Genomic DNA, 26,132 nt, shown 5'->3' on the forward strand with positions numbered 1-26,132 from the left:
TTTCCCTATTTCCAGTCTGGGACCTCCCAGAAGTGACCTTCCTAACAGAACCCTGGGGAAATCAGGAACAAGAGCCCCTAGCCTCTCCTTTGTTGTTCACTCGCTCAGTCATGTCCAACTCTTTGTGACCCCATGGACTGCAGCATGCCAGGCTTCCCTGTCCTTCATCATCTCCCAGAGTTTGCTCAAACTCATGTCCATTGAGTCAGTGATGCTATCCAATCATCTCATCCTCTGTTGTCCCCTTCTCCTCCTGCCTTCAATCGTTCCCAGCAGTAAGGTCTCTTCCAATGAATCAGCTCTTCACAGCAGGTGACCAAAGTATTGGAGCTTCAGCATCAGTCCTTGCAATGAATATTCATGATTAATTTCCTTTAGAATTGACTGGTTTGATCTCCTTACTGTCCAAGGGACTCTCAAGAGTCTTCTCTAGCACCACAGTTTAAAGGCATCAATTCTTTGGCACTTAGCCTTTTTTATTGTCCATCTGTACATGACTACTGGAAAAATCATAGCTTTGATTATATGGACCTTTGTAGGCAAAGTAATGTTTCTACAAGAACTTCTAGAACTAACATCAAAAAAAGATGTCCTTTTCATCATAGGAGACTGGAATGCAGAAATAGGAAGTCAAGAGATACTTGGAGTAACAGGCAAGTTTGGCTGTGGAGTACAAAATGAAGCAGGACAAAGGCTAACAGAGTTTTGCCAAGAGAATGTACTGGTCATAGCAAACACTGTCTTCCAACAACACAAGAGAAGACTACAGATGGACATCACCAGATGGACAATACCGAAATCAGATTGATTATATTCTTTGTACCTGAAGATGGAGAAGCTCTATACAGTCAACAAAAACAAGCCCGGGAGCTGACTGTGGCTCAGATCATGAACTCCTTATTGCAAAATTCAGACTTAAATTGAAGAACGTAGGGAAAACCACTAGGCCATTCAGGTATGACCTAAATCAAATCCCTTATGATTATACAGTGGAAGTGACAAGTAGGTTCAAGGAATTAGATCTGACAGACAGAGTGCCTGAAGAACTATGGACAGAAGTTCCTAACATTGTACAGGAGGCAGTGATCAAAACCATCTCTAAGAAAAACAAATGCAAAAATACAAAATGGTTGTCTGAAGAGGCCTCACAAATAGCTGAGAAAAGAAGAGAAGCAAAAGGCAGCTGGGGCTGGCTGGACCCTTCTGAGTCACACTGACAGCTGGGCCCCCTCATTCATCAAAGTTATTTATTGAGCACCTACCAGGCACTAGCAGTATAGCAGAGGACAAAACAGACAGAATTCCTGTCTTCCTGGAACTCTCTAGGTGGGGTGAAGTGAAAGTCGCACGGTCGTATCCGACTCTGAGATCCCATGGACTGTAGCCTGCCTGGATCCTCTGTCCATGGAATTCTCCAGGCAAGAATAGTGGAGTGGGTTGCCATGCCCTCCAGTGGATCTTCCCAATGAAGGGATCGAACCTGGGTCTCCTGCATTGCAGGCAGATTCTTTACCAACTGAGCCACTAGGGAAGCCCCTTGGTGGGGTGGGAACACAGTTAACAAGTGACATGTATAAAAATTGAAGAGGGAAAGAGAGCAAAGCAGGAAAGGGAAGATTGCAGTGTTAAATGAGTGATCAGAGGCCTCACTGGTAAGGCGATACAGGAAAGAAATCAGAAAGAAGTAATAAGCAAGGTGGGCTTCCCAGGTGGTTAGTGGTAAAGAATCCACCTGCCAATGCTGGAGAAATAAGAGCTGCGGGTTCGATCCCTGGGTCGGGAAGATTTCCTCGAGGACGGCATGGCAACCCACTCCATTATTCTTGCCTGGAGAATCCCATGGACAGAGGAGCTTGGAGGGCTACAGTCCATGGGGTCACAAAGAGTCAGACACGACTAAGTGACTTAGCACTCACGCAATAAGCAAGGTATTACTTCCTTATCTAGAGGAAGGGCATTCTCCATGGATAGAGGCGGAAACAGCAAATGCAGCAGCCCTCTCTGAGGCAGGAACTGACTTTCCATGTTTGAGAAACAGCAAGGACATCAACGTGCCGGGATTAAAGGGATAGTAAGAGGAGGACTGGGGGGCTACCCAGGTGGTGCTAGTGGTAAAGAACCTGCCTGCCTGTGCAGGAGACATAAGAGACAGGGATTCGATCCCTGAGTCAGGAAGATCCCCTAGAGGAAGGCATGGCAACCCACTCCAGTATTATTGCCTGCCAAATACCATGGACAGAGGAGCCTGGCGGGCTACAGTCTGTGGGGTCGCAAGGAGTCGAACACAACTGAGCGACTGAGCACAAGAGGAGGACTGAGAGGAAGCAAGGCCTTGTAAGGACTTTGGCTTTTCCTCCAAGCGTGATGGGGCTCATTAGCGGTAAGCAGAGTGTTCTTTTTCCAGCCTCCACCTCCTCCCCAAACCTCAATGTATGGCTCTTCCACTCACCCATCCTCCCACCAGAGTGCACCCTCTGCCCCGCCCCAAATGCAACATGAGACCTAGGCCAAATAGGACAGGCCTTCACAAAAGGCCCCAGGAGGAGGAGGCAAAGACCTGGGCCCATACACCCATGTTCATAGCAGCATTATTCCCAATAGTCAAAAGACAGCAACAACCCGAGGGTCCATCAACAGAGGAATGGATAAACACAGGGTGGTATATACATATGATGGAATATCATTCGGCCTTAAAAAGGAAGGGAATTCTGACGCATGAAACCACGTGGATGAATCTTGAAGGCATTGTACTAAGTGAAATAAGCCAGGCACAAAAGAAAAAATAATGTGTGAGTCCACTTATAGGAGGTACCTAGAATAGTCAGTTCATACAGCCAGAAAGTAGAATAGTTGTCACCAGGAATTGGGAAGAGGGAAGAGCTGGGAGTTACTGTTTAATTGGTATCGTTTTTCTGTTTGTACCTGCATCATCTATTTCTTGGAGAACACACAGAAAGCTCAGAAATCTGGTAACCTGCTGGGGGAAACTCAGTGGCTGGGCAAGGAGGTGAAGGAAGAAACTCTTGACCTATACTCTGTACCTTTGAATTTTAACATTGTGTAAATATCTATACAAATAAACCTAAATAGGGCTTCCCTGGTAGCTCAGTGGTAAAGAATCCGCCTGCCAGTGCAGGAGACACAGGTTCGATCCCTGATCCGGGAAGATCCCATATGCTGCCCAGCAACTTAAGCCAGTGGGCCACAACTATTGAGCCTGTGCTCTGGAACTAGGCAGCGACGGACTGGTGAGTCCACATGCTGCAACTACTGAAGTCTGGGCGCCATAGAGCCGGTGCTCCGCAACAAGAGAAAGCCACTGCAACCAGAAGCCTGCTCACCGCAAGGAGAGAAAACCCCGCGGGGAGCAACCAATACCCAGAACAGCCGAAAATAAATAAAATAAAAATTCACCTAAATACATTCTGGACGAATTCGATGGCACTTCTGGAAACAGCGCAGGGAAATAGATAATAGAGGCAGGGCCCCACCCCCGAGATTCTGCTGACTACAGAGGCAGGGAAGTCGTCACGTTTGCCGGAGAACAAGAGCAGTATTTCCGCGCTCTCTGTTCCGGCAGTGCTCACAGCAAGTCCCCGTACGTTATCGCGTGGAGAGCCCCGGAAGGTTTAGTATCTCTATTTGCAGATGACGAAACCGTGGCTGAGAGAGTCTCCGCCTCACCTTGGCTCCGGGTCGGGACAGGGGCGCGGGCCAGGGACCTCCTTCTCCCAGGGGCCCCGGCCTCACCCTTGGGCCCGGCGGGCGGCTCGCGCGCGCCCCTCGCAGGCCTGCCGGGAGCCTTTTATCGGATGAGGTGGGCGGTGTTCTCCGGTTGGCAGAATAAAGGCACCTTGGGCTGGGGAGAAAGCCTAGACACTGTGTGTGTGAGTGTGTGTGTGTATAAGAAAAAGAGTGTGAGGTTCCAGTGTGTCAGAATCTTTGTGAGTCTGCTGTATGCGTGTGCGCCGGCGGTGTGTTGACTCTGTGTTAGAGTTGAGGGGACGTCTGCATGGGTGAAATGGGGGTGTTTGTGTACATGTGTGCGCATGTGTCCCAACGCAGGGCACTCTCTGTCCTTGACTATACAGCTCTGGTATCACCTCCATGAAACCACCCTGACCTCCCTCGCCAGCATCACTCAGTCTCTCTCCTGGTGCCCTCTGTCCTGGACACAGCTCCATCACCCTGCCTGACACACACACTTTATTAAACCTTACTGCTAACATCCCTGGCCCTCTCCTGTCTGGGCAGGGAGCCAAACTCTGCACGGGACAGGGCACATGATGGCCCATCTATGCTTGTGTGCGTGTTTGATGTCACATCAGAGGCCTGTGTATGTTGGAAGGTGTCAGGGGGTAGGGAAGGGTCCCATCGGACAAAGTTAAGTACACCCATTCTGTTTGGATCGCGGGGGGCCTATAGTCCTCCCAGATTTCTCACCCACAGGCCTCCTACTCAGAGCTGCCCAACCCCATGACAAGGGGCAGGCCATCTCTCACGTGGTTACTTATGGACCCAGCGTCAGCCAGACTGCTTTTCCTCTGTGGCCTGATTTTAGGGCAAGGTGTCTGTCCGTCGGCTGGACAGGACAGGGGCTATCTTGGGTCACCAGGCCCCACCTCCTGTTGGCCGCTTGGGACTTGACTCTCTGGGATTCTTGTCCTCCCAACTGGTCCTGGAGTCAGTTTGAAATCGCCAGGTCAAATAATGTCTCTCTCCAACCCCCAAGCACAAGACCTGAATTCCTAGCCCCTGAGGTTTATTATGTTATGTTCACTCTAGTAACAGCTGTTGTGCACTTTTATTTGTTCTGTCTTCTGTAGATAGAGCCTAGGACTCCAGGATCATTCCCCCTGGGGAAGTCCTTCCTCCTGTCTGTCTTCTTTCTTTTCCAATCAAGGTCTGAAGCTTCTCCCCTTCTCTTCCAGGAACAGTGCTGAAAGGGAAGGAATAGAGCTTAAATGGTTACACTACTCAGACTCTAGAACTACATTCTCTGGAGTGGTTGGCCCAGCTCTACCAGTGGCAAGATTTTTAGCTCCAGGCCAGTATGTCAGACAAAAGTCTTTCTCAAATTGGATAATTCAAGGACTGTTTCATAAGAGGATTATGTGCAAAGTTATGGGCAGAGTATTGGTGAACCACAAGGAATAGTGAGTGCATTACCCCCAAGCTAGTAACAGTGGCTTAGTTACCCCCCTCAGGGGCCCAGGAGATGGAGGGAGCACAGTTCCTAGAATCTGGAGAGAGAAGGCCCCCCAGAAACAGACAGCAGTTGCTGTGATCTACAGCAACCTCACAGAGGGAGAGCAGACTTACTCTCCTCTACCTCATCTCCTGTTAGTGCCATTCTCTAGCCAACCCCTACAGAGGTCACGGGACAAGGCCTTCAGCCTCCTGGCTACAGAGCAGAGTGGAAAGGCTAAAGAAAGAATGTGGAGTGGCAACAGAAGAAGTCCAACACATCCTGCTAGCCTGAGTTCCCTCATCAGGCTGTTAGAGGAATTCCCTGGCAGTCCAGTGGTTAGGTCTCTGTGCTTTCACTGCCAGGGCCTGGGTTCAATCCCTGGTCACAGAAATAAGATCTCACAAGCCATACATGCAGCCACACTAACTTAAAATAAAAACAAACCAGGCTATTAGTCCCACCTTGCTTCTAGATTGTCATGATGATAAAAGGTGAGGATGTGTATGAGGCCTTGCATGTTGTACCAGCACATGCTGTGTGCTCAGTGAACAGATTCAATGGTCTGCCTGTCAATTTTACTGATGAACCAACATGGCAAACTTGTGTGGCTCCTAAGTCGATTCAGTCGTGTCCGACTCTGCGACCCTATGGACTGTAGTGGCCAGGCTCTTCTGTCCATGAGATTCTCCAGGCAAGAAGACTGGAGTGCATTGCCACGCCCTCTTCCAGGGGATCTTCCCGACCCAGGGATCAAACCCACGTCACTTATGTTTCCTTCACTGGCAGGCGGGTTCCTATCTAAAACAGAGACCTTGAATGTTTTCCCCTGCAAATCTCTCTTCCCTTCCTTACCTAACTGCTCAAGCCAGAGTCCTTAGTGCCATCCTTTTGGGTCTGGGAGCCTCGCTGTGCCTCTCCCCACATAGCACCATCATTCCATCCTGTCTGCTCTTCTCCAACATACATCTCAGATCTGGTTCCCACTCTCCATCTCCACTGCCACTATGCTAGTCCTCCCACCTCGATTTCCCCTAAAACTCCTCACTGGTCCCCCTTCACCTACTGTCTGGTCTCTAAAGCGTCAGTTGACTGCTACCCTCCTGGATGAGCCCACTGCCCTCCAAGGCCCTGCTTCTGCCTCCAGTTTCACAGGGTCCATGCGCCTCTGCTCTCACTGCAGCTTGCCCTCTCTTTAGCACCAGGCCTTTCCTTCCTCAGAGTCTTGGGATATATTATTTCCAACCCCATAGAAAACTCCTTGTGCCAAATTTTCCCCACTGGTTCTTTCTCCTCCAAATCTCAGCTTAAATATGATCACTTCAGGGACTTCCCTGATGGTCCAGTGGTTAAGATTCCATGCTCCCAGTGCAGGGGGCCCAGGTTCGATCTCTGGTCAGAGAACTAGATCCTGTGTGCTGCAACTAAGACCTGGCATAGCCAAATAAATAAATATTGTTAAAAATATATGATCACTTCAAAGTGGTTTTCCCCAACCACCTCATCTAAAACAAATCCCCTTCTTCTCACAGGCTTCTCTGTTCCAGCACCATGATCCATTCTTCATAGAATTTACAAAGTATGTAGTTATATATTTATTTGCTTAACACTTGTTTATAGTCTGTCTCATCACCATACTAAAAATTCCACAGAAGGGCATGGGCTCTGTTTTGCTTACCACTGCATCCTCAGGACCTGGCACAGAGTAGGTGCTCAATAAAGATTGCAAATGGTCATCGAGCAGACAGGAGCCAATGTGATAATGACAATGATGCTATCAGAGCCCTTCTAGAGAATCTCACTGCATGATCAAAATGTGCCCCATCCCCTTTCTTCAACCTCCAGTCCCTACCCTAAATCCCCTGCTTCCTAGATTCATCTAGGGCTAACTTCAGTAAAGTACAAAGGGACCATAGTGAAAGTGAAAGTCGCTCAGTTGTGTCTGACTCTCTGCGATCCCATGGACTATATGGTCCATGCAATTCTCCAGGCCAGAATACTGGAGTGAGTAGCCATTTCCTTTTCCAGGGGATCTTCCCAACCCAGGGATCAAACCCAGGTCTCCCACATTGCAGGTGGATTCTTTACCAGCTGAGCTACCAGGGAAGCCCCTCAAAGGGACCATATTACTAGCAAAAAAAAAAAAAAATCTCTATTCAGGTTGATGACCAGACAGAATGGATGGATTAAAAATTTATCAGGTGGAGAAGGAAATGGCAACCCACTCCAGTATTTTTGCCTGGAGAATCCCAGGTATGGGGGAGCCTAGTGGGCTGCTGTCTATGGGGTCACACAGAGTCGGACACGACTGAGCGACTTAGCAGCAGCAGCAGCAGTCTTTAATAAATAATTACTGAAAAAAAAATTTATCAGGAAAAATGGATGAGAGAAGGGCGGAATGCCAGAAGACAGGGGCAGAGAGCCAGCAGGTCCAGGGAAGAGACTCTGCATGCGGGTAGGGGTGGCCCACTGGGTGTGCCCTTTTTCTTTTTTCTGGATCCTTTTGATAAGACCAGCAGTTTTGTTATCCTCACCCCCTTCTCTCTTCACAGTCCAGAAGGCTCCAGCTCCGAATTTTGAAGCATGTCAGTGCAGAAGAACATAACCCCCAAATGGCTCTGGTCATGGATTTCTAAGTCCCGACGGGATTTAGTGAAGTCCATCCTGATTGGGGCTCCAGGAGGTAAGAAGGGGCACCAGATGCCATTGAAGAAAAGGGAAGAAAAGAGGGTAGAAATCAGGTGTGGGTGGGAGGACAGATGGTCCATATCTGCTGCTGGCTAGGAGGTATTTGGGGAGGATCTCTGTTCAGAGTCTCCTCCATGTTAATTTATAGACCCCAGTCTGGGCCTCTTCTCCCAACCCCAATAGGCAGGGCAGAAGGGAGCTTGCCGCCTGGGAGCCAAGGGGCATTCCCATGACTACTGGACTCTGGCCCCTGGTGCACAAGGCTTCCAGTGACAGAGGAGGCACTGGTGACACTTTAACCAAGATACAGAGCCAATCCCCCGCCCAGCTGGCCTCCTGCCTCCGACAGTTAACAGTATGGAGCAGATCCCCGGAGACAGACAGGTGTGCAGTGGCATGGAAGGTGTGGCTGGCACTGGGGCTCCTCTTCCTCTGAGCTGGGCTGGGGCAAGCTACAGAGACTTCAGGACCTGGAGTAGCACTGAAGGGGCTGAGGAAACTCAAAGGAGGGAGTGGGATGCCAGTCAATTGTCAGGGGCTGGAGGGAAGAAGACAGGAACCTTAGGAAAGGGAACTGGGTGATTCTCGGCCTGGAAATGAAGGGCCACTGTGGACTAGATATCAAGGGGGGCTGAGGCTGAGAGAAGTCAGCAGCTAAAGGGCAAGAAGTTTGAGGTTGTGAGGGACTGGATAGCTAGGTGATCAAGAATTTGAGCCTGGAGTTAGTCAGACCTAAATGGGAATCTTGTCTCTGTTAATTAGAAGCTATACAACTTTGGGCAACTGATTTAACCTTTCTCAGCCTCTGTTTCCTTACCTAGAAAATGGGGATAATTACAGAGCATATAACAGTACCTGCTTACTAGCATCCTAGTGACTAAATAAGATAATGTATGCACAATGCCCAGCTCATAAGACTCAACAAAAACTGGAGAACTGAGGGAAGGAATAGAAAGCATGCTGAGATGAAAGGATGGGGACCAGAGACAGGTGCCCATGCAGCCCCTTTCTACTGCAGGACCAGCAGGGTACCTGCGGCTGGCTAGTGTAGCCCAGATGACCCAGGAGCTGGGCATTTCCTTCTTCCAGCGGCAGCAGCTGCCAGCCGCTATGGCAGACACCTTCCTGGAACATCTGTGTCTGCTGGACATCGACTCTGAGCCTGTGACTGCTCGCAGTACCAGCATCATTGCCACCATCGGTAAGCACCCCCATTCCCGCCTGCAGCATCACAGGGCCTCGTGTGTGCTTCTCAAGGTGCTGCCTCATCTTCTGTGTTCTTTGAGACTTCTCCTTGTTTGACTGAGGGATAAATAAATAAATATATATTTTAAAAATTTATTTATTTATGGCTGAACGAGGTCATTGCTGCAAGAGGGCTTTCTCTAATTGCTGAGGGCAGGGGCTACTCTTTAGTTGTGGTGTGCAGGCTCCTCATTGCGGTGGCTTCTCTTGTAGAGCATGGGCTCTAGGACAAGTGGACTCAGTATCTGCGGCTTGGAGTCTCTAGAACAAGGCTCCGTAGTTGTGCTGCACAGGCTTAGTTACCGTGAAACATGTGGGATCCTCCTGGATCAGGAATCAAGCTGGTGTCCCCTGCATTGCAAGGGAGATTCTTAACCACTGGACAACTTCAGAAGCCCAACAAATATTTGTTAAGTGCTTGGTAGATAAGCTTCTGCATCCTGGGAGTAGGTCAGTGAAATGAAATAAACAGACAGGGACTTCCCTGGTTAGGATTCCATGCTTCTACTGCAGAGGGCCCAGGTTCTATCCTTAGCTGGGGAAGTAGATCCCATCTGCACAGCATAGCCAAATAAGTAAAAATAATTATTTTTTAAAAAGAGACTTCCCTGGTTGTCCAGTGGCTAAGACTCCATGCTCCCAATGCAGGAAGCCCAGGTTCAATCCCTGGTCAGGAAACTAGAACCCACATGCCACAACTAAGACCCAGCACAATCAAATAAATAAATATTGAAAAGAAAAAAACAGACAAAGATCCCTACTCTTGAGGAGCTGACAATCTAGCTGGGTGGGACAATTATAAATGTAATAAGTTATTTAAAAAATAAGGAAAGTATTTAGTATATTAGAAACTGATAAGTACTATGAAAAAAAAGGAAAAATCAAGCATGGAAAGGGGCATTAAAATGCAAGGGCAGGAGAGAGGTTGTAGTCCTAATAGGGAGTCAGGGTAGCCATTGTTGAGAAAATTAGATCTGAGCAAAGACTTGAGGGGGATGAGAAAATGAGCCATGCAGATGTCTGAGGGAAGAGAGTTCTAGGCAAAGGGAATAGTCAGTGCCAAGGCCCTAAGTCAAGGAGGCTGGAAACCATCAAGGGGAAGAGCAGCAAAAATGAAGAGGTTGGAGGAAGAGGAAGATCATGGAGGGTTAGTAGGCCATTTTTAGAATTTGAGTTGAGTTTCACTCCAAGTGTAGTGTGAAACTGAAACCACTGTATGAGCAGGAGTTACATGCTGTTACTTAGGTCTTAACAGAACTGCCCTGGTTGCTATATTGAAAGTAGATTGGGGTTGGGGGTGGGGGTGAACACCCAAGCTGCTCCTGCAGTATTTCTGGTTTACACCAGGTGGTGGCAGTGGGGCTGCTGAGAAGGGACAATATTCTGAATGTATTTTGAAGGTAGAGCCAACGGGATATGATGGATTGGATATGGGGTGGGGGTGGAGGTGAAAAAGGAGTCAAGGACTAGTCCCAGTTTTTTGGTGTGAGGAGCTGGAAGAATCCATTATCAACTGAGCAGGAGAGACTGTGGTGGAAATGTTTAGAGGAGAGATCAGTTCAGTTTGGGGCTTGTTGAGTTTGATTACACATATTAGTCATGCAAGTGTGGTACAGAATAGGCAATCAGATACACAACTCTGGTTTTGGGAGAGGGGTCTACACTGGAGATGTAAATTTGCAAGTTGTTGACATACTGATGGTATGTAAAGCCATGAGACTAGTTGAGACTACCAAGAGGGTGAAAGTAAAATGGGAGAAGAGGAATGGTCATCTAATGGGAGCTAAGGCTGCAACAGAGCAGCCAGTGAGGTAGAAGTAAACCAGGAGAGAGTGATGTCCTGGAGGCCAAGCCAAGAATGTATGTCAAGGATGTGTGTCAAATACTGCTGACAGACCAGCTAAAATGAGGACTAACCACTAGATTTAGCAACAACACAGAGGTTGTTGGTGACCTTGACAAGAACAGATGTAATGGAGAGTGGGTGCAAGGAGAATAGGGGGAGAGGATACAGAGATAACTCTCGTCATGAATTTTGCTGAGACGGTGAGCAAAGGAATAGGGCTGTGTAGCTAGAAGGGGAACTGAAATTAGGAGAATTTGTTGTTGTTGGATGAAATAACACCAGGCTTACATGCTGATGGGATTGATCTAACAGAAAAGGAAAACAGTGATGACTTAGAGAACTGGGGTAACTGCTGAATCTGTTTTTGATCTGGTGAGAAGGAGACCCAGTACACAAGTGGAAGAACTGGCTTAGGGAGGGACTGGAGAGGCTGGTCAGCTGGGTCTCAGTTACTCAGCTGTCCTACCAGCAGGGAAGGAATGGAACTCAACTCTCCTCAGTCCAACAGGAAGGAGGCTCTAAAGCTTGGCACCCATCCCCTTCTCATTTACTGGGGTTCCCCCACACTGCAGCACATAACATCAAGGCCAACACTGTCGTCTCAGTCCTGGCTGAGCCCACCCTTCTAGGCCCTTGCAGTGCAAGGAGGCGGGTCTTAGCTGGAGAGGGGAACGTAGTTTCTGATCTGTGTGCAGGGGTGGGGGTCAGGGAACAAAGGTCGGGTGACAGGACTTCTGCGGCCTGGGGCGGCCCCAAGGGTGATGATGGGTTCGGTTGTCACTCAGGTTCGGTGAGAAAGTTGTCTGAATCGGGTCTCTGGTTCCAGGGCCGGCATCTCGCTCCGTGGAGCGCCTCAAGGAGATGATCAGGGCTGGGATGAACATCGCGAGACTCAACTTCTCCCATGGCTCCCACGAGGTTCAGGGCGGGGCCACGGGGAGACGGGTGGGGCTAGAGGATGCCCCGGGGTCCCGGCCAGCTTCCCCTGAAATCCTGGCTTTTTTCTGGTCCCCAGTACCATGCTGAGTCCATCGCTAACATCCGGGAGGCGGTGGAGAGCTTTGCAAATTCTCCGCTCAGCTACCGACCCGTGGCCATCGCTCTGGACACCAAGGGACCAGAGATACGCACTGGGATCCTGCAAGGGGTGAGAGAGGACCCGCGACCCGCCCTGTTCCTGCGACGGCGAAGCGGGCGGTGCGGCGTGAAGGAAGTTGTCCCTAGGGCGGAGCATCGGGAGGGGCTGGCCCTGACCGCCGCAGGCCGAACTCAGCGGTCCTCTGGCCCCGCCCCTAGGACCCGGCGTCAGAAGTGGAGATAGTGAAGGGCTCCCAGGTGCTGGTGACCGTGGACCCAGAGTTCCGGACGCGCGGGGACGCGCACACCGTGTGGGTGGACTACCCCAATATCGTCCGAGTCGTGCCGGTCGGGGGCCGCATCTACATTGACGACGGGCTCATCTCCCTAGTGGTCAAGAAAATCGGTGCGGACCCGCCTCCCGCCCTGGTTCTGCGCAGTCGGCCCTCTTCCTTTCGGTCCCGCCTTCGCCCTTCATGCCCACCACACCTTCCCGAGCCCCTGGCATCCAGACTCCTGGGCTACCCTGGGCTGGGGTTGGATTGGCGGATTAGACGTTTCTTCCACGGACGCCCACCCTGTGCTATTCGGTGCAGAGCCCAGGCTGAGCATGAAGAAACAAATAAGACATCATTCCGTTTTCTTGCGGGTCCAAGCCCGGTGTTCCCACTGCTGTGACTATGCCCCCAGCCTCACCCCTAACCTAGGCGGACTCTTTCCATACCCGCAGGTTCAGAAGGGCTAGAGACCGAAGTGGAGAACGGCGGTGTCCTGGGCAGTCGGAAGGGCGTGAACTTGCCAGGCACCCAGGTGGACCTGCCCGGGCTGTCCGAGCAAGATGTCCAGGACCTGCGCTTCGGGGTGGAGCATGGCGTGGACATCGTCTTTGCCTCTTTCGTGCGGAAAGCCAGCGACGTGGCTGCCGTCCGGGCTGCTCTGGGGCCGGAAGGACAGGGCATCAAGATCGTTAGCAAAATCGAGAACCACGAGGGCGTAAAGAAGTGAGACTTGGTCTTTGTTCCGATCAGGCCCTACGCATCCCCATCTCCCTCCTCTTTCCCTGCCTGCCTCTCTCTGGCTTCTCTTGGGTCTTTCCCAGCCCTGACTTCCCCAACTGCCCAGGTTCGATGAAATCCTGGAGGTGAGCGACGGCATTATGGTGGCACGGGGTGACCTGGGCATTGAGATCCCGGCCGAGAAGGTTTTCCTGGCTCAGAAGATGATGATCGGCCGTTGCAACTTGGCGGGAAAGCCCGTTGTCTGTGCTACACAGGTCTGCCATGAGCCCTGGGGGCAGGGCCCTCTATGAGTCTGGGGACAGCGAGGGTGAATACGCACACCTTAGGTCTCTAGCACGTTTTGCTGTCCAATGTTTGACCCTCAAACAACAAAGCTAGGAAGACCTACTGTGACCCCTATTTTCAGATGAGGAAACAGAGCAGCCAGGATCACAGAGTTTGTGAGTGTGACTCTGGTGTTCACGGCCCTCAGAGTGTGGATGTCAGAGACGTAGTCAGGGCAGGGTCCCCAGTCAGATATGACTCCTACAGCTCTGACCTCAAGATATCCCTCAGATGCTGGAGAGCATGATCACTAAGCCCCGACCAACTCGGGCAGAGACGAGTGATGTGGCCAATGCCGTGCTGGATGGGGCAGACTGCATCATGCTGTCAGGGGAGACTGCTAAAGGCAACTTTCCTGTGGAGGCTGTAAAGATGCAGCATGCGGTAGGAGCTCAGAATGCCAGGCAAATGGGCTGGAAAACCACCCCCTTTCCAGATCCCAATACCCTTGCCCAGCCTGACTTCCTGGTGCCCACAGATTGCCCGGGAGGCAGAGGCTGCCGTGTACCACCGACAGCTCTTTGAGGAGCTACGCCGGGCGGCACCACTGAGCCGAGATCCCACAGAGGTCACTGCTATTGGTGCTGTGGAGGCTGCCTTCAAGTGCTGTGCTGCTGCCATCATTGTGCTGACCACAACTGGCCGGTGAGGAGAACACTGGGAACACACCAGGACAGAGCTTTGGGTCCAGGGCAGGCTGGGATGGGTCCCAACCGTGGCTTTTGTCTCATCATCAGAGATCTTTCTGGGGTAAGAAGAGAGGCAGCTATGGGAGTTGGAAGCCTAGAGAGACAGATCTTGGAGCACACCAGGAATTGTGCCTATCTCCTCAAGGGGTTGGGAGGGCAAGGTGCCATCACTGGGTGCACTGACTTCCAGGCCATCTGGGCTCCCAGGGTTCAGAAACAGGTCCTCTACATTTAGCCCACAAAGCTTTGCAATGCTGGGGTATTACAGAAGGCTCCAGAAGTCGGAATTCAAATCTTTGCTCTGAAACTTAGCTATGACATCTTGGGTAGGTCACCCAGGTTCTATAATCCTCCTCCATTTGCTTATGGGGTTATGAGGATTAACAAGAAACTTTTTAAGTTAAATACTATATAAAGATGCATTCCCAGAAGGGTTTTCTGTTTTTCAAAGAGGTTTCTCCTTATCTCATTTGATAGATCTTTTTTTATAGTCATCTCATAGTTTCCCCATGTGGTCAGAAAGGCAGGTATTCTTACACCCACTTTATGGGTGAGAAAACTAAGGCCAAGAAAAAATATGATGACTTACCTGGGGTCACACAGCTTATTGGTAGCACCTGGAACCCGAACCCAACACTCTTCCAATATTCTGGGCTGACCTTGTCTGCCTCTTTCAGCTCAGCCCAGCTTCTGTCTCGGTACCGACCTCGGGCAGCAGTCATTGCTGTCACCCGCTCTGCTCAGGCTGCCCGCCAGGCCCACCTGTGCCGAGGAGTCTTCCCTGTGCTCTACCGTGAACCTCCAGAGGACATCTGGGCCGACGATGTGGACCGCCGGGTCCAATTTGGCATCGAAAGTGGTGAGCCCCCTAGCTCCCCCTGGATTTGTATCCTGAGTCCTCCAACCCCACTTCCTACACTCACCCAAAGGGTCTTGCCTCTCTCCTCTGGTCCCAGGTTTTCTCTGTGAGATTTACTAAGACTGCGATACTTGAGTCTCCAGGGGTGGGGGGAACATGCTGAGAGAGGGCAGAGGGAGCGAGGGCAGGCAGGGACCAGGGCCATCCCTAAACGGTTGGCACAGCTGCTGCCTCCACCAGATGGCTAGAGCTGGGCATGACACAAGGAGCAAGAGATGAGAGGAGAAAGAGGGACCCAGGGCCCTGTAGCTGCAACTGAAATCAAATTGACAATTGCTATGCTCATATCCCGGGCTTCCCTGGTAGCTCAGCTGGTAAAGAATCTGCCTGCAATGCAGGAGACCCTGGTTTGATTCCTGGGTAGGGAAGATCCCCTGAAGAAGGGATAGGCTACCCACCCCAGTATTCTTGGGCTTCCCTGGTGGCTCAGACAGTAAAGAATCTGCCTGCAATGTGGGAGACCTGGGTTCGATCTCTGGGTTGGGAAAATCCCCTGGAGGAGGAAATGGCAACCCACTCCAGTATTCTTGCCCGGAGAATCCCCATGGACAGAGGAGCCTGGCAGGCTACAGTCCCTAGGAGTCTCAAAGAGTCGGACACGACTGAGTGACTAAGCACAGCACATGCTCATACTCCACCTCTTTCCGTCTGCACAGCCACACAGGTGGATAGACTTGCTACTTAGCAACACGCCCCATGCCACCCCATGGGCACAGCTGCAGCTCTCACATCCTACAGTGGCCACATTCCCTGCAGTGCAACCTGTGGGACACACTCTACAGTTTGCCTCAGGCCCCTCCTTCCTTACTGGGTGGCCTTGAGGAAGGCGGTGAAGGGTGGTGACTGGTTCTCATTACAGTAGGACTGGCCTGCGTCCCTCAGTGGCTGATTATCATCTTCCCTCCTTCCTCCCCTCCAGGAAAGCTCCGTGGCTTCCTCCATTTTGGGGACCTGGTGATTGTGGTGACAGGCTGGCGACCAGGCTCCGGCTATACCAACATCATGCGGGTGCTGAGCGTAACCTGAGGTGCCCCTCCTCCTCTGATCAAGCCAGTCCTGGACCCATCCCTCTCCACTCCCTCCTGCAGCCCCACATCTAAGTCTTCTCTACTCCCAATCCTCCCTACCCCAGGCCACATCTGCCATCCAGCTCCCTTCCAGGGCACACCCTCCCTTTCTCTATTTCACGCAGGCCTGGATAGTCTGTATCCAGTTAAGCACTGGCCATCCAACAGCACCAATGGTACATTCCCTGCATCTAATGCTCTCAACTGGTCCCTAAGATGCTCTGAGCCTTTAATCCCAGCTCAACTGGTTAATTCTATTCCCCCAGGATTCCCATAGCTGAGGGTGGAGGGGAGGGGAGCAGGGTAATCATAGCCACAGTCTCCACAAAATCTCATCTTAAAAATCATCTCCCAAGGAGAGTGCCACCTCTTCCTTCATTGTGACTGGAAGCTAGGGGAGATGGAAGCCGGGGAGCACCGAGAGCCAGGCGGGTACATCTCATTAGTGTCTCACCACCTCGAGGCTTGCAGGCCACTCCCCATTTGCTCTCACACCCATCTCATGCTTTACTGGGTCAGGTGTTCTGGCCTCTTCCTATGCCCTGAAATGCCCACTTTGTTCCCACACACAAACCAGGAGCCAAAACAAGTGTCTCTATTTTCTTTTTAAACCCAGATGTTTGGAAGCCATATAAAACTTCTCCCATACACGCAGAACCGCAGAACTCCCCACCTAGGAGAAAAGGAGCATTAGGGTCCTGGCCTCACATTCTTTGATGCTGGAGAGTAGCTGTGGGGACAGAGGGGTGGGCTACAGGACTCTCTTGTCCCTGAGAAGGCAGAGGTGCTGGCTAGCCTGCCATTCCCTTGGCTTGGATACCTTGGGCCCTCCCCTTGCTCCTGCACCAACAGCAAACTCAACAGAAAAGAAAAAGAACTAAAAATAATAACAGTCTTTCTCCCTGTCTCAGGTGGCCCTTCCTGGTCCTACCTAGATAGGGAGGGTTCAAGTATTACTGCTGATGGGAGTTGCACAAAGACCACAAGAGCTGGAATGGAGGGCCCCGCCCATTCCTGTTTCCCTTCTAGGAGGGGAGGGCAGGGATGGATAAAGGAATGGGTAAATAAAGTGAGTTGATAATAAATAAAATTAGCAAATGAATGAATAAATTATTAAATGAATAAATAAGGGAGGGAGGAAAGAAAAAAATTCCATCTAGGGATTCAGCCACTTGCCCCCTACCTGGAGGGCACACTAAATCAGGGGGTGTCAGCAATCCCATAGCTTTAAGGGGGCCATCACCCGGACAAGGGCACAGGAAGGAGCTGGCTCCCAGTTTACAAAAGGGTAGTTCTACCACAGAGACAGAAAGCACAAGGAACACAGCAGGAGATGTGTTCCCACTCGGGATACAGACAGGGAGGGTCCACGCATGGCAGTAAAGCTGGGTGCCGACACCAGGGGCCTGAGACATTTGTTGACAGCAATGAGGGCACGGGTAGTTGGCAGTGCCCAGCTATGCTAGCCGGACAGGAAGATTAACCATGCCAGGCAGAACCTGAAAGGTCATGGACAGGAAAACAAAGACATCTAGTTACTTGGCAGTGATGGTGATGGCAAGTACTTGTGCTTAGTAAGATGGGCTCATGGACTTGGGCCTGCACCTGGCAGGACCATGGCTAGGGGAATACCCTCATCAGAGGACTTGGAGTCACTTCTACTTGGCAGTGGAGACATACAGCGCCTGGCACAGTGCCTTGAACATGGTAGGCTAAGAACCTTTGATGAATGAGTGAATGGATTAGGAGGGTGTCAGGCTACAGGGTGCCTGAGCTGAGGACAGAGACCATCTTCTTGGTACTAAGGGGAGATAGTCCCATAGGGCAGTGTTTCAGGTCCCGGTGGTGTCCCCAAGAGGTATCTGCCCTCAGGCGTATGCTACTGCACCCAAGAGCTTATCTAAAGGTTTCACATGTTGGCAGACAGCTGGGGGCCCCGGGGAGTAGCTGGCTCAGGCACTGGCGGCCTGGGGGGCTGGGCTGTCCCTGGAGGCTTGGTCAGGAGCCCTGAAGGGGGCAGGCGTTCACTTCCTGAGCTCTTACGCCCAGGAGAGCCATCACCTGCTGCCCTCTGAGGCAGAGAAGGTTGGGAGGCTGAGAGCGGGCGGCCCCGAGGTCCTAGTCGCCGTCCACCCCCTCCTGGGGGAGGCCCCAGCAGTGACACCTGTGAGCGCCCAGCCCGGGATAGGCTGGCATGGAGGGTTCGGGCAGGTGGGGCCGGCAGGCGGGAGGTGGATGCCCAAGGCCCCCGGGCTAGAGGGCCAGCTCGGATAGGCACCAGGGGGGATGCTGGGGAGCCTGCTCCTGCTGATCTTCGAGCAGAGCGAGCAAGGAGGGTGACTGGAGAGTCAGGCGAGAGGGGAAGAGGGCCCCGCTGGTGCGTCAAGGCAATGGCCACATTGGAGGTCACAGCGGCTGCTTGCAGGGGTGCGTGCACTAGTGGCTCCCACAGAACCGGCTTTCCACTGAGCCGAGCTCCTGTGCTGGGCGCCAGGCCCCGAACACCCCGAGCCATATCTCTGTCGTGTTGTACCAAGTGCTGCTCCATGATGCCCCCACTGCTGCCCGGACTTGGCTCAGAGCGCTTCCGCTGCAGTATGGAATTCTTCTTGCCTAGAAATTATCCCAGGAGGAAGGAGTTAAGGATAGGATAGGAATTCAAGATGAAGGTTGGATATCAAAAGTATGAGGGTAACAAGATGGAGTCAAGGGACACCGGTGGGGTGAAGGTAGGGGATAGGGATCAAGTGTATGGAGATGGAGTTGGGAGATGGAGATTGGGAGATGAGGGTTGGAGGAAGAGGGTTAGGGAATGAGAGTATGTATTAGAGATGGTAAGGATCAGGGACTAGTACTCAAGGAAGGAGGATTCAATGCATGGGAACTTGGGGCGATATCTCCAGGGTTCAGAGATGCCGAGTTTTAGGGACAGTGAGCCAGTGTGTTGAAAGCCCTACTGGGGGGCATCTGCTGGGACTCGGGTCCCCTGGGGTGTGCTAAGGCACTGGAGCCTGGGCCCTGGGATCCTGGGGACTCCTTGCTATGGACAAGGGTGAGGGCACAGCCTAGACCTCACCAATACGGCGCAGCCGATCCATGGCCACTGTCTCGAAGGCCCGGCGCATCATAGGGAACTCCTCGAGCACGGCGTTGAAATGGTCCACGCTGAGTGAGTACAGGCGGCAGTAGGTGTCAGCACGCACGCTGGCTGTGCGTCGGCCCCGAGTCAGCAGGCAGATCTCTGATGAAGTTGGAAAGAGGCCTTCAGAATCACTGTCTGCAGAACTCCCTCTCACTGGGCCTGCAGCAGCTGACCCAGATTCCTCAGGCTCCTCCCCAGATGGGAGCAACTTATGACTACCCACCCACCCAGAGGCCCTGAGCGCTCCAAGCACCCTCACTCTCTCGCATAATTACTGTCCTTCTGCCTCTATCCAAATTAAAGCTGATAAACAGGCAGGTCTTGCTGTACTTCTAGTTATTCCACTTCACTTTAATTCCCACTCCACCTCCATGGCTTTAGCCCAAGGGGTAGGCCTAGGGCAGTGCCCTCTCTTCCCTCCCCTTTGAAAGAACACTAAGGCAACCCAGAAGGAGAAAAGTAGTGCCAAAGGGCAAAGGGCAACACAATGGGGATGTTAGAAGGTGGTGGGTGATTTGGGGACTGAGAGATTATAAGTCTAAAACTCTTTTGGGCAGCAGCCAGGAGAACTGTGGGGCTGCCACAGCCTGGGTCCCTGATTCTCCCATGAAGACATTCCCCCAGGGAACCAGAAAGCTCCAGCCCCTGGGATAGCACTGCTTTATTCCTATCTTTCCCTCATCTTGTGGGATCCCTGGGTCTCACTGCCCCAGGGATTTTCAACCTGGCCATGCACTGGAATATCTTAAGAAGCCTTTAAAATTACAGAACTCTAAACCCCAGACCCAGAGATTCTAATTGAATAGGCCTGGGGAGGGGCTGGAACTCTGTGGCCCTGGAGCACAGCCAGGTGAAGACCCAGACCCAGGGGAACAGCTGTCCTCTTTTCTCTGCTCCAGACCCCCACCCACCCACCCTGAGGCCTGCTGACCCCCAAAGTAGGATCCATCAGTGAGGCGGGTGTCCCGGGCGCCACGTGCCAGCACACTGAGCAGCCCGTGCTGGATGAAGTACATCTTCCTGCCCACGGAGCCCTCACGCACCACGAGGTCCCCCGGCTGGAAGACCTCAAAGCGTAGCTTGGTGAGCACGGCTGTGACGAAGCTGGGGTCAGCATGGGCAAACAGCGGCATGTGGGCCACGAGGCCCCGGCAGGTGAAGTTAATGATCTCCTGGGCAGGGGAGGGGCCTGTCAGGCAGGCAGTGCCCCCTGCCCCGAGGTGCCCCCATCGAGCTCATCTGTCTCCAGAAGCCCCACCCCTGGGGTCATGATCTGCCAAAGGATGGGGATGCTTCAGTGGGCCTGGGACCATCTCTAAGCTCCTGCCCTCAGGACTTTCCTATGAGCCCTTGCAGGACCATACCCCACCCCACCCCAAGAGAGATTCCTGTAGCCCCTCCTCATGTATACTTCACCCCTGAAAGATCATCAAGGAAGACCTTAACTCCTAAAAGTGCTCCAAAGGCCTGAACTCCCATGGGGCCCTCTGCAGGCCCCACTTGCTGTAGGGGCCCCGGCTGACTAATAGTCCCCACCCTAGAGGTCGTCCCAGAAGCCCAGGTCCTTGAAGAACCTCCCTCCAGGGCCCCGCCCCGTCCCACCTCCCGAAGTGGTTCGCTCAGCTCGCCTAGGATGCTTTCCTCATCGAACATCTTGCCCTGGTAGCGGTGCTCATAGTACTCATGGATGCGCTGCCGTGTGTCAGCCGGCAACTTGTGGAAGGACATGTACTGCTCCACCTGCTTGTACTGGAGAGCCAGCCGATGGCCAGCAGGCAAGAAAACACAGAGACAGATGCGGAGCCAGAACAGTGTGTGTGGGGGGGTTGTGGAGGAAGGTCACAGATGTGGGCCACACCCAGAGGGTAGGAACACGGAGACAAAAGGATATATGGATAAGAGTGGATACAGGAAGGACACAGAGCACAGTCACAGGAAAACCCAGACATGGAGAAGTCCAAGGACAGGTGAGTTGGTACAAACAAAGAAAAGGTTCACACACGGGACAAATGGATATGGGGCAAGGCAGAACACAGAGAGCCAACAAGGACATGCATCAGAATGGGCTCCAAGTGGAGCTCCCCAGCCTCCAGCACCCCTCCCCTTCCTTTTCCTGCCCCTGCTGACCTTCTCCTGGTACTGACGCCGGGAGGAGTCCAGGGACTGGATGAGGGCGGTGGCATGACCGATGAACATGGCGTAGCACGTGGCACCCACGATCATGCTGAGCATGGTGAGCCAGACGTCGGGCATGCCTACAGGTGCCTGCTGCCCGTAGCCAATGCAGAGCATGTGGCTCATGGCCTTGAACAGGGCGTGGGAATACTGGCGGCCCCATGAGTGGTTCTGGGGGGCAGAGTGTATTGCAGAGCTGGGCACAGACCCCTCAGAACCTCATTCTCCTCCCACTCCCCCCTTTCTCTTCCAGTCCTTCTGTCTGACCCCTTCTACTTCAACCTGCCTGCCAAGGGAGGCACTTAGGTTTGGTTCTGGGGGGCCCTGAGGCAGAAGGGGCCTCTTTTATAGCATGGGAGCTGCAGTTTCTCCCTAGGTTTCCTTCCCCACATGCTCCCTCCAATACAAGTACTTCCTCTGGGCCTCTTTCCTCTCACCTCCCCACCTCCTCACTTCTGTCCTCTCATGGTCATCTCTCCACCATCTCCCACTTGCCCCCTGTGTTTATCCCTCGTACTCAGGGAGAAGAGCCCTTGGAAGGCCAAGAAAAGGCTGAGCTGTGGGGAGTTCTCACCACCATGTGGTTGATGGAGACCCAGCAGTCAGGAGGGAAGTCTTGCAGCATGGGGACCAGGAACTGCAGACAGCCATCCCAGTGACACAGCAGCAGCATCATTCCGATGAGGTTGAAGATGCGAACCACAGCACTGGCCAGGTCATAGGTCATGTGAAAGATCTGAGGAGTCCGAGGAGGGGCTGTTGTGGACAGGAACCTCTCCCTGCCAGGACTTTTCCATGCCTGGCCTTGCAGATTCTCTCTTCTAATTTCTCTCTGGCCCTAGCCCCCGTGGATGTTATGACTGTGGCTATAAAACAGCATATATAGCTAATACAAAGGAGGTTGTATTACCACTCTCATCTCATAGATAGGAAAACTAATGTAAATCATGTGCCCCAAATCACAGCAAGTGCCACAGCAGAAACTCAAAAATGTCTACTGCACAAGCTGCCCAAGTATAGCATGGGAAAGGGGAGAGAGGGCAATACACAGTGTAACAGCCCCAGGATTAGTGCCAGAAGCTCTCTTTCATTCCAATAATAATAATAATAGGTAATCTACTGAGAACTTACTGTGCCAGGCACTGTACTAGGTGCTTTACAGGTATTAACTCCTTTAACCCTTACAACCTTATCATATGTAAGTACATTTAACATTTTCATTTTATAGACAAGGAAACCAGGTCTCATATAGTAAACAGTAAAATTGGGATCCGACCACAAGCAATGACTGTAGAGTTCACACTCTGAACCACTAAACTCTACTGTTGTCCTGAAGCTGAAACTCCAGCCTTCCCCATGCTCTACAATTATTAGCTCCTCTTCTATACCTTCCTCCTGGAGTCTAACTAACCCTCCAGTGTTTGTCCAGCAACTATGCTCCATTCTCCTGCACCACCATCCTCACATCCTAGGAACCCCAAACCCTGAACACTCATTCTGTCTCTGTTTCTCCCCCACCAACACTAGAGACACTCTCGGAAGCCTCACTCATCTGCCCCACCCCAGAAAGTTTCCAGGAGCCCCACTCATATCGCTGTCTGGAGGAGTCTGCAAGCCACCCCCTGCCCACCTCCCCACCCCACCTCCTCCCACTGGTGTATGTAGCGGATGAGGCGGGAGAGGCGGAGCAGCCGCAGCAGGCTGAGGATCTTGGTGAAACGCACGATGCGCAGGGCCCGCGCTGTTTTGTAGACCTCAGCATCCAGTCGTGGCTCCAGCTCCACCACCAGAAAGATGTAATCCACAGGAATAGAGGAGATGAGGTCAACCAGGAACCAGGTGCGCAGGTAGCGTGTGCGGATGGCCCGCGGTGCCAGCAGTATCTCAGCACCCTCCTCTACCACAATGCCTGTGCGGAAGTTGAGCACCAGATCCATCAGGAAGAAAGTGTCAGAGAGGACGTTGAAGACAATCCAAGGTGGAGAGTTCTCTTCCTTGAAGAAGGTGATGCCCACGGGTAGCACAATGAGGTTCCCCACCATCAGCAGGAGCATGATCAGGTCCCAGTAAAACCTAAGGTGGGGTGGGATGGCAAGTAAGACCATGATGAGAGTCAGCCACTAAACTAAGGGCAGATAGTCTCAGCCAAAAGTGGACAAGGATACAGAACAATGGAATGACCATTTACAGCTAATGGGAGTGTAAACTGGGACCACCATTTGGAAAAATAGTTTGGAATTATCTAGTAAAGTCAAACATTTGCATTCTCTGCAACTTGGCAATTCTATTTCTAGGTATATACACATTCAAGGGAAAGATTCCAGGTGATATATACAGGTATAACAGCATTAAATCTGGAAATAATCCAAATATCCATCAGTAGAAAATGTAGATTAAATAAGATAAACACAGTAGATAAATACATGGATACCTTGGAATATTATACAACTGTGAAGTCACCCAACTGCAGCCTACATTCCACAGTACAAATGAATCTCACAGATTTAATGTCAAGAAACCAAAGGATACACACTGTAGGGTTCCACACATACAAAGTTCAAAAATAGATCAAACTAAAGTGCATTATTTAGGGATTCACAGAAAAGTAGTAAAACTGTAAAGAAAAGTAAGGAAATAAGTACCACAAAAGTTAGAATAGTGGGTTTGGGAAAGGAATGTGAGGGCAGCATGGAGCCTTCTGGGGTATCCCCAATGTAGTCTCTCTTGACCTAGACAGTTGTTACATATGAGCTTGTTTTACAGTTACTCCTTCAAATATCACACACACACACACACACAACACATATATATATATACATCCTGGTATATACTATACTATTTATATATATCTGCCTTATAGATACATTTACTGTATCTCTACTCTCTCTATATATATTAACATACATACCTACTAAATATACCCCTAATGTGCACATATATATTCTTTATATAGTATATATATATAATGTCCTCATTATATGTATATAATCTATGTCACTATTATTAAATATTTGTTAAGTTAAAAAAAAAGATAAATATCCTTTGCTGACCTCACAGGGCTGTTAAAAATATGCACTGATATGGATGTGGATGGATGTGACAGTGTTGTACAAGACTAGTTGGTGTTATGACTCACCCACCCTTTATCCCCAGATTTCTGAAGAGGCTGCTGCTTTACCCATCTCCAGCTCTCTGCCCATTCCTAGTCTAGGACTGAAAACTTTCCCTAGCTTTCCCAACCCCAACCCTCCTTCCCAACACAGTTGGACTCATTGTGTCTGTTTTTCTGCTGGGATTTGTTTCCCAGAATGGGGATGGTCTGTCCTGCCTCCTGTTTGAACTAGCTTTTCAGATGTACGCCTCCCCTCTTCACAGCACTTCGGCAGGGCTGCACATACAGAGAAGCTCCACAGCAGATCCTGAGACAGCAAAGCTTGAAGCTCTGCACTCCTTTCCTCCCCTAACCTCCCTGTGCCCATTGAGACTTTGGTTGAGCCCAGGCAAGGGCATGGTCAGGGGAGAGCCATACTGCTGTGTGGAAGCTGTGAAAAGAAGAGGTCATTCAAAGAAGATCATTGGACAATCTGAAGGTCCCAATTAGATATGGAGGTTTCAATTTTAGGACACACCTAGTTGCAGCATCAACCGAGGACCCAGCCCCTTCTGACTCTGACTGAAAAAAATCAATCCTTTCAGCCCCTGAATGAAGGTTGGTGGTCCCCAAGTCTAGGCCTCCAGGAAGCCTTGTGTGGTTTCAATCAACAGTAAACCCTGGATCTCCTCTTCTTCTCTTTCCTGGCCACTGCAGAAATCCTGTACTGTAAGCTGGGAGAGGAGAGGGAAAGAGGGTTTGCCTTGCCATAGAGCATCTTCACAGCCTGACTCACAGGCAGTCACAAGCTTGGCGGGTGATACAGGAGAGAGGATGGAGAAGAAACACAATAAAAACGGGGATACATGGTTTATGGGGATACATTTGAGGGTGAAATGGCGGGGAGGAGGGAGATGCACAGCAGACTAGAAAAGGTGCACTAGTAGGGTGATACTGAGACAGTAAAAACGAGGGGAGTGAAAGGAACAATGAGAGAAAGAAGAACATTAAGGGAGTGTGTATGTCTGTGGATTAAAATGACGTCTAGGTTTCCAATGGTGTTTCCAGGCTCCTGATTCACACCTCTTCCTCTCTGCTCATTTAGCTCCCCACGGTAGGTGCTTTGCACATATCCTTGCCTCATCCAAAAGGTGTCCTTCATTTCCTCCAAGGACAGGGTTGCTCTCCTCCCCTAGCGACCTTGATGTAGAGGTACAGCCTGATGGGGACTATGGAATGGCCCCACCCCCACTCTTCATCCCTTCTCTCTGGTAGTCACCTGGGCGGTGGTAACATGGGTAGTGGACTTGCCCCTCTGTTGCTGCCTCAAATCACTCTGAGTCCAGGCCCTAGCCCGCCGAATCCCGTCTTCAGCACCAGGGACAGCGATCAGAGCTGCTGTCTGGACACTCCCTTTGTCCCCTTCCCTGGCATCCCTATTTTTTTTTGGTAGCCTGCCCTGCTGAACCAGGCAGGTACTGGGGGTGAAAATGGGGAGAGTGGGGACAGCTCGGTTTCTCCTTTAGGCTGACCCTGAGTTTCGGAACATGACAAAATTTCCCAGATTCCCAGCAAGCAGAACTGGAGGAGACAGCAGTCCCTAATTCCAGTATTCTCCTTGGTCCAGGTGGGGTGTCGGGTTTTTGAAATGGGAAACCCAGG

The 26,132-nt window shown here is 51.4% G+C and overlaps 3 protein-coding genes across 33 annotated transcripts in view; 1 reads left to right on the forward strand and 2 right to left on the reverse strand.

Moving 5' to 3' along the window:
* FDPS (farnesyl diphosphate synthase) overlaps positions 1-3,781 on the reverse strand; it is an 18,525-nt gene extending 14,744 nt beyond the window's left edge. For 8 of the 9 annotated variants that reach the window (XM_081494407.1, XM_081494404.1, XM_081494406.1 and 5 more), the window contains exon 1: positions 3,415-3,552. The gene's annotated coding sequence lies outside the window, so the exon portion shown is untranslated. Of the gene's footprint in view, positions 1-3,414; positions 3,553-3,684 lie in introns of those variants that run through there. The other variant, XM_081494408.1, reaches the window with a different exon arrangement.
* Positions 1-17,152, forward strand: part of PKLR (pyruvate kinase L/R) — a 22,157-nt gene extending 5,005 nt beyond the window's left edge. Inside the window, exons 2-15 of one of the 21 annotated variants that reach the window (XM_081494298.1) lie at positions 4,932-5,047; positions 6,721-6,767; positions 7,741-7,871; positions 8,060-8,260; positions 8,895-9,077; positions 11,794-11,885; positions 11,983-12,114; positions 12,264-12,450; positions 12,775-13,045; positions 13,167-13,317; positions 13,619-13,771; positions 13,866-14,032; positions 14,754-14,935; positions 15,915-17,152. In XM_081494298.1, the coding sequence (XP_081350424.1) occupies positions 8,933-9,077; positions 11,794-11,885; positions 11,983-12,114; positions 12,264-12,450; positions 12,775-13,045; positions 13,167-13,317; positions 13,619-13,771; positions 13,866-14,032; positions 14,754-14,935; positions 15,915-16,021 (1,587 nt within the window). In that variant the 5' untranslated portion in view covers positions 4,932-5,047; positions 6,721-6,767; positions 7,741-7,871; positions 8,060-8,260; positions 8,895-8,932 and the 3' untranslated portion in view covers positions 16,022-17,152. The other 20 variants (XM_081494296.1, XM_081494307.1, XM_081494292.1 and 17 more) reach the window with 20 other exon arrangements.
* HCN3 (hyperpolarization activated cyclic nucleotide gated potassium channel 3) overlaps positions 16,650-26,132 on the reverse strand; it is a 12,681-nt gene continuing 3,198 nt past the window's right edge. For 2 of the 3 annotated variants that reach the window (XM_081494254.1, XM_081494253.1), the window contains exons 2-8: positions 23,023-23,452; positions 21,954-22,115; positions 21,332-21,550; positions 20,807-20,953; positions 20,136-20,376; positions 19,139-19,303; positions 16,650-18,675 (exon numbers count right to left, since the gene is read on the reverse strand). In XM_081494254.1, coding sequence (XP_081350380.1) covers positions 17,972-18,675; positions 19,139-19,303; positions 20,136-20,376; positions 20,807-20,953; positions 21,332-21,550; positions 21,954-22,115; positions 23,023-23,433 — 2,049 coding nt within the window. In that variant the 5' untranslated portion in view covers positions 23,434-23,452 and the 3' untranslated portion in view covers positions 16,650-17,971. Of the gene's footprint in view, positions 18,676-19,138; positions 19,304-20,135; positions 20,377-20,806; positions 20,954-21,331; positions 21,551-21,953; positions 22,116-23,022; positions 23,453-25,008; positions 25,205-25,553; positions 25,663-26,132 lie in introns of all 3 variants that reach the window. The other variant, XM_081494255.1, reaches the window with a different exon arrangement.

This window comes from Giraffa tippelskirchi, chromosome 5 (genome assembly GCF_054371585.1).
Source record: "Giraffa tippelskirchi isolate mGirTip1 chromosome 5, T2T-mGirTip1v1.2.pri, whole genome shotgun sequence".
In the NCBI taxonomy this organism is placed as follows: domain Eukaryota; kingdom Metazoa; phylum Chordata; class Mammalia; order Artiodactyla; family Giraffidae; genus Giraffa; species Giraffa tippelskirchi.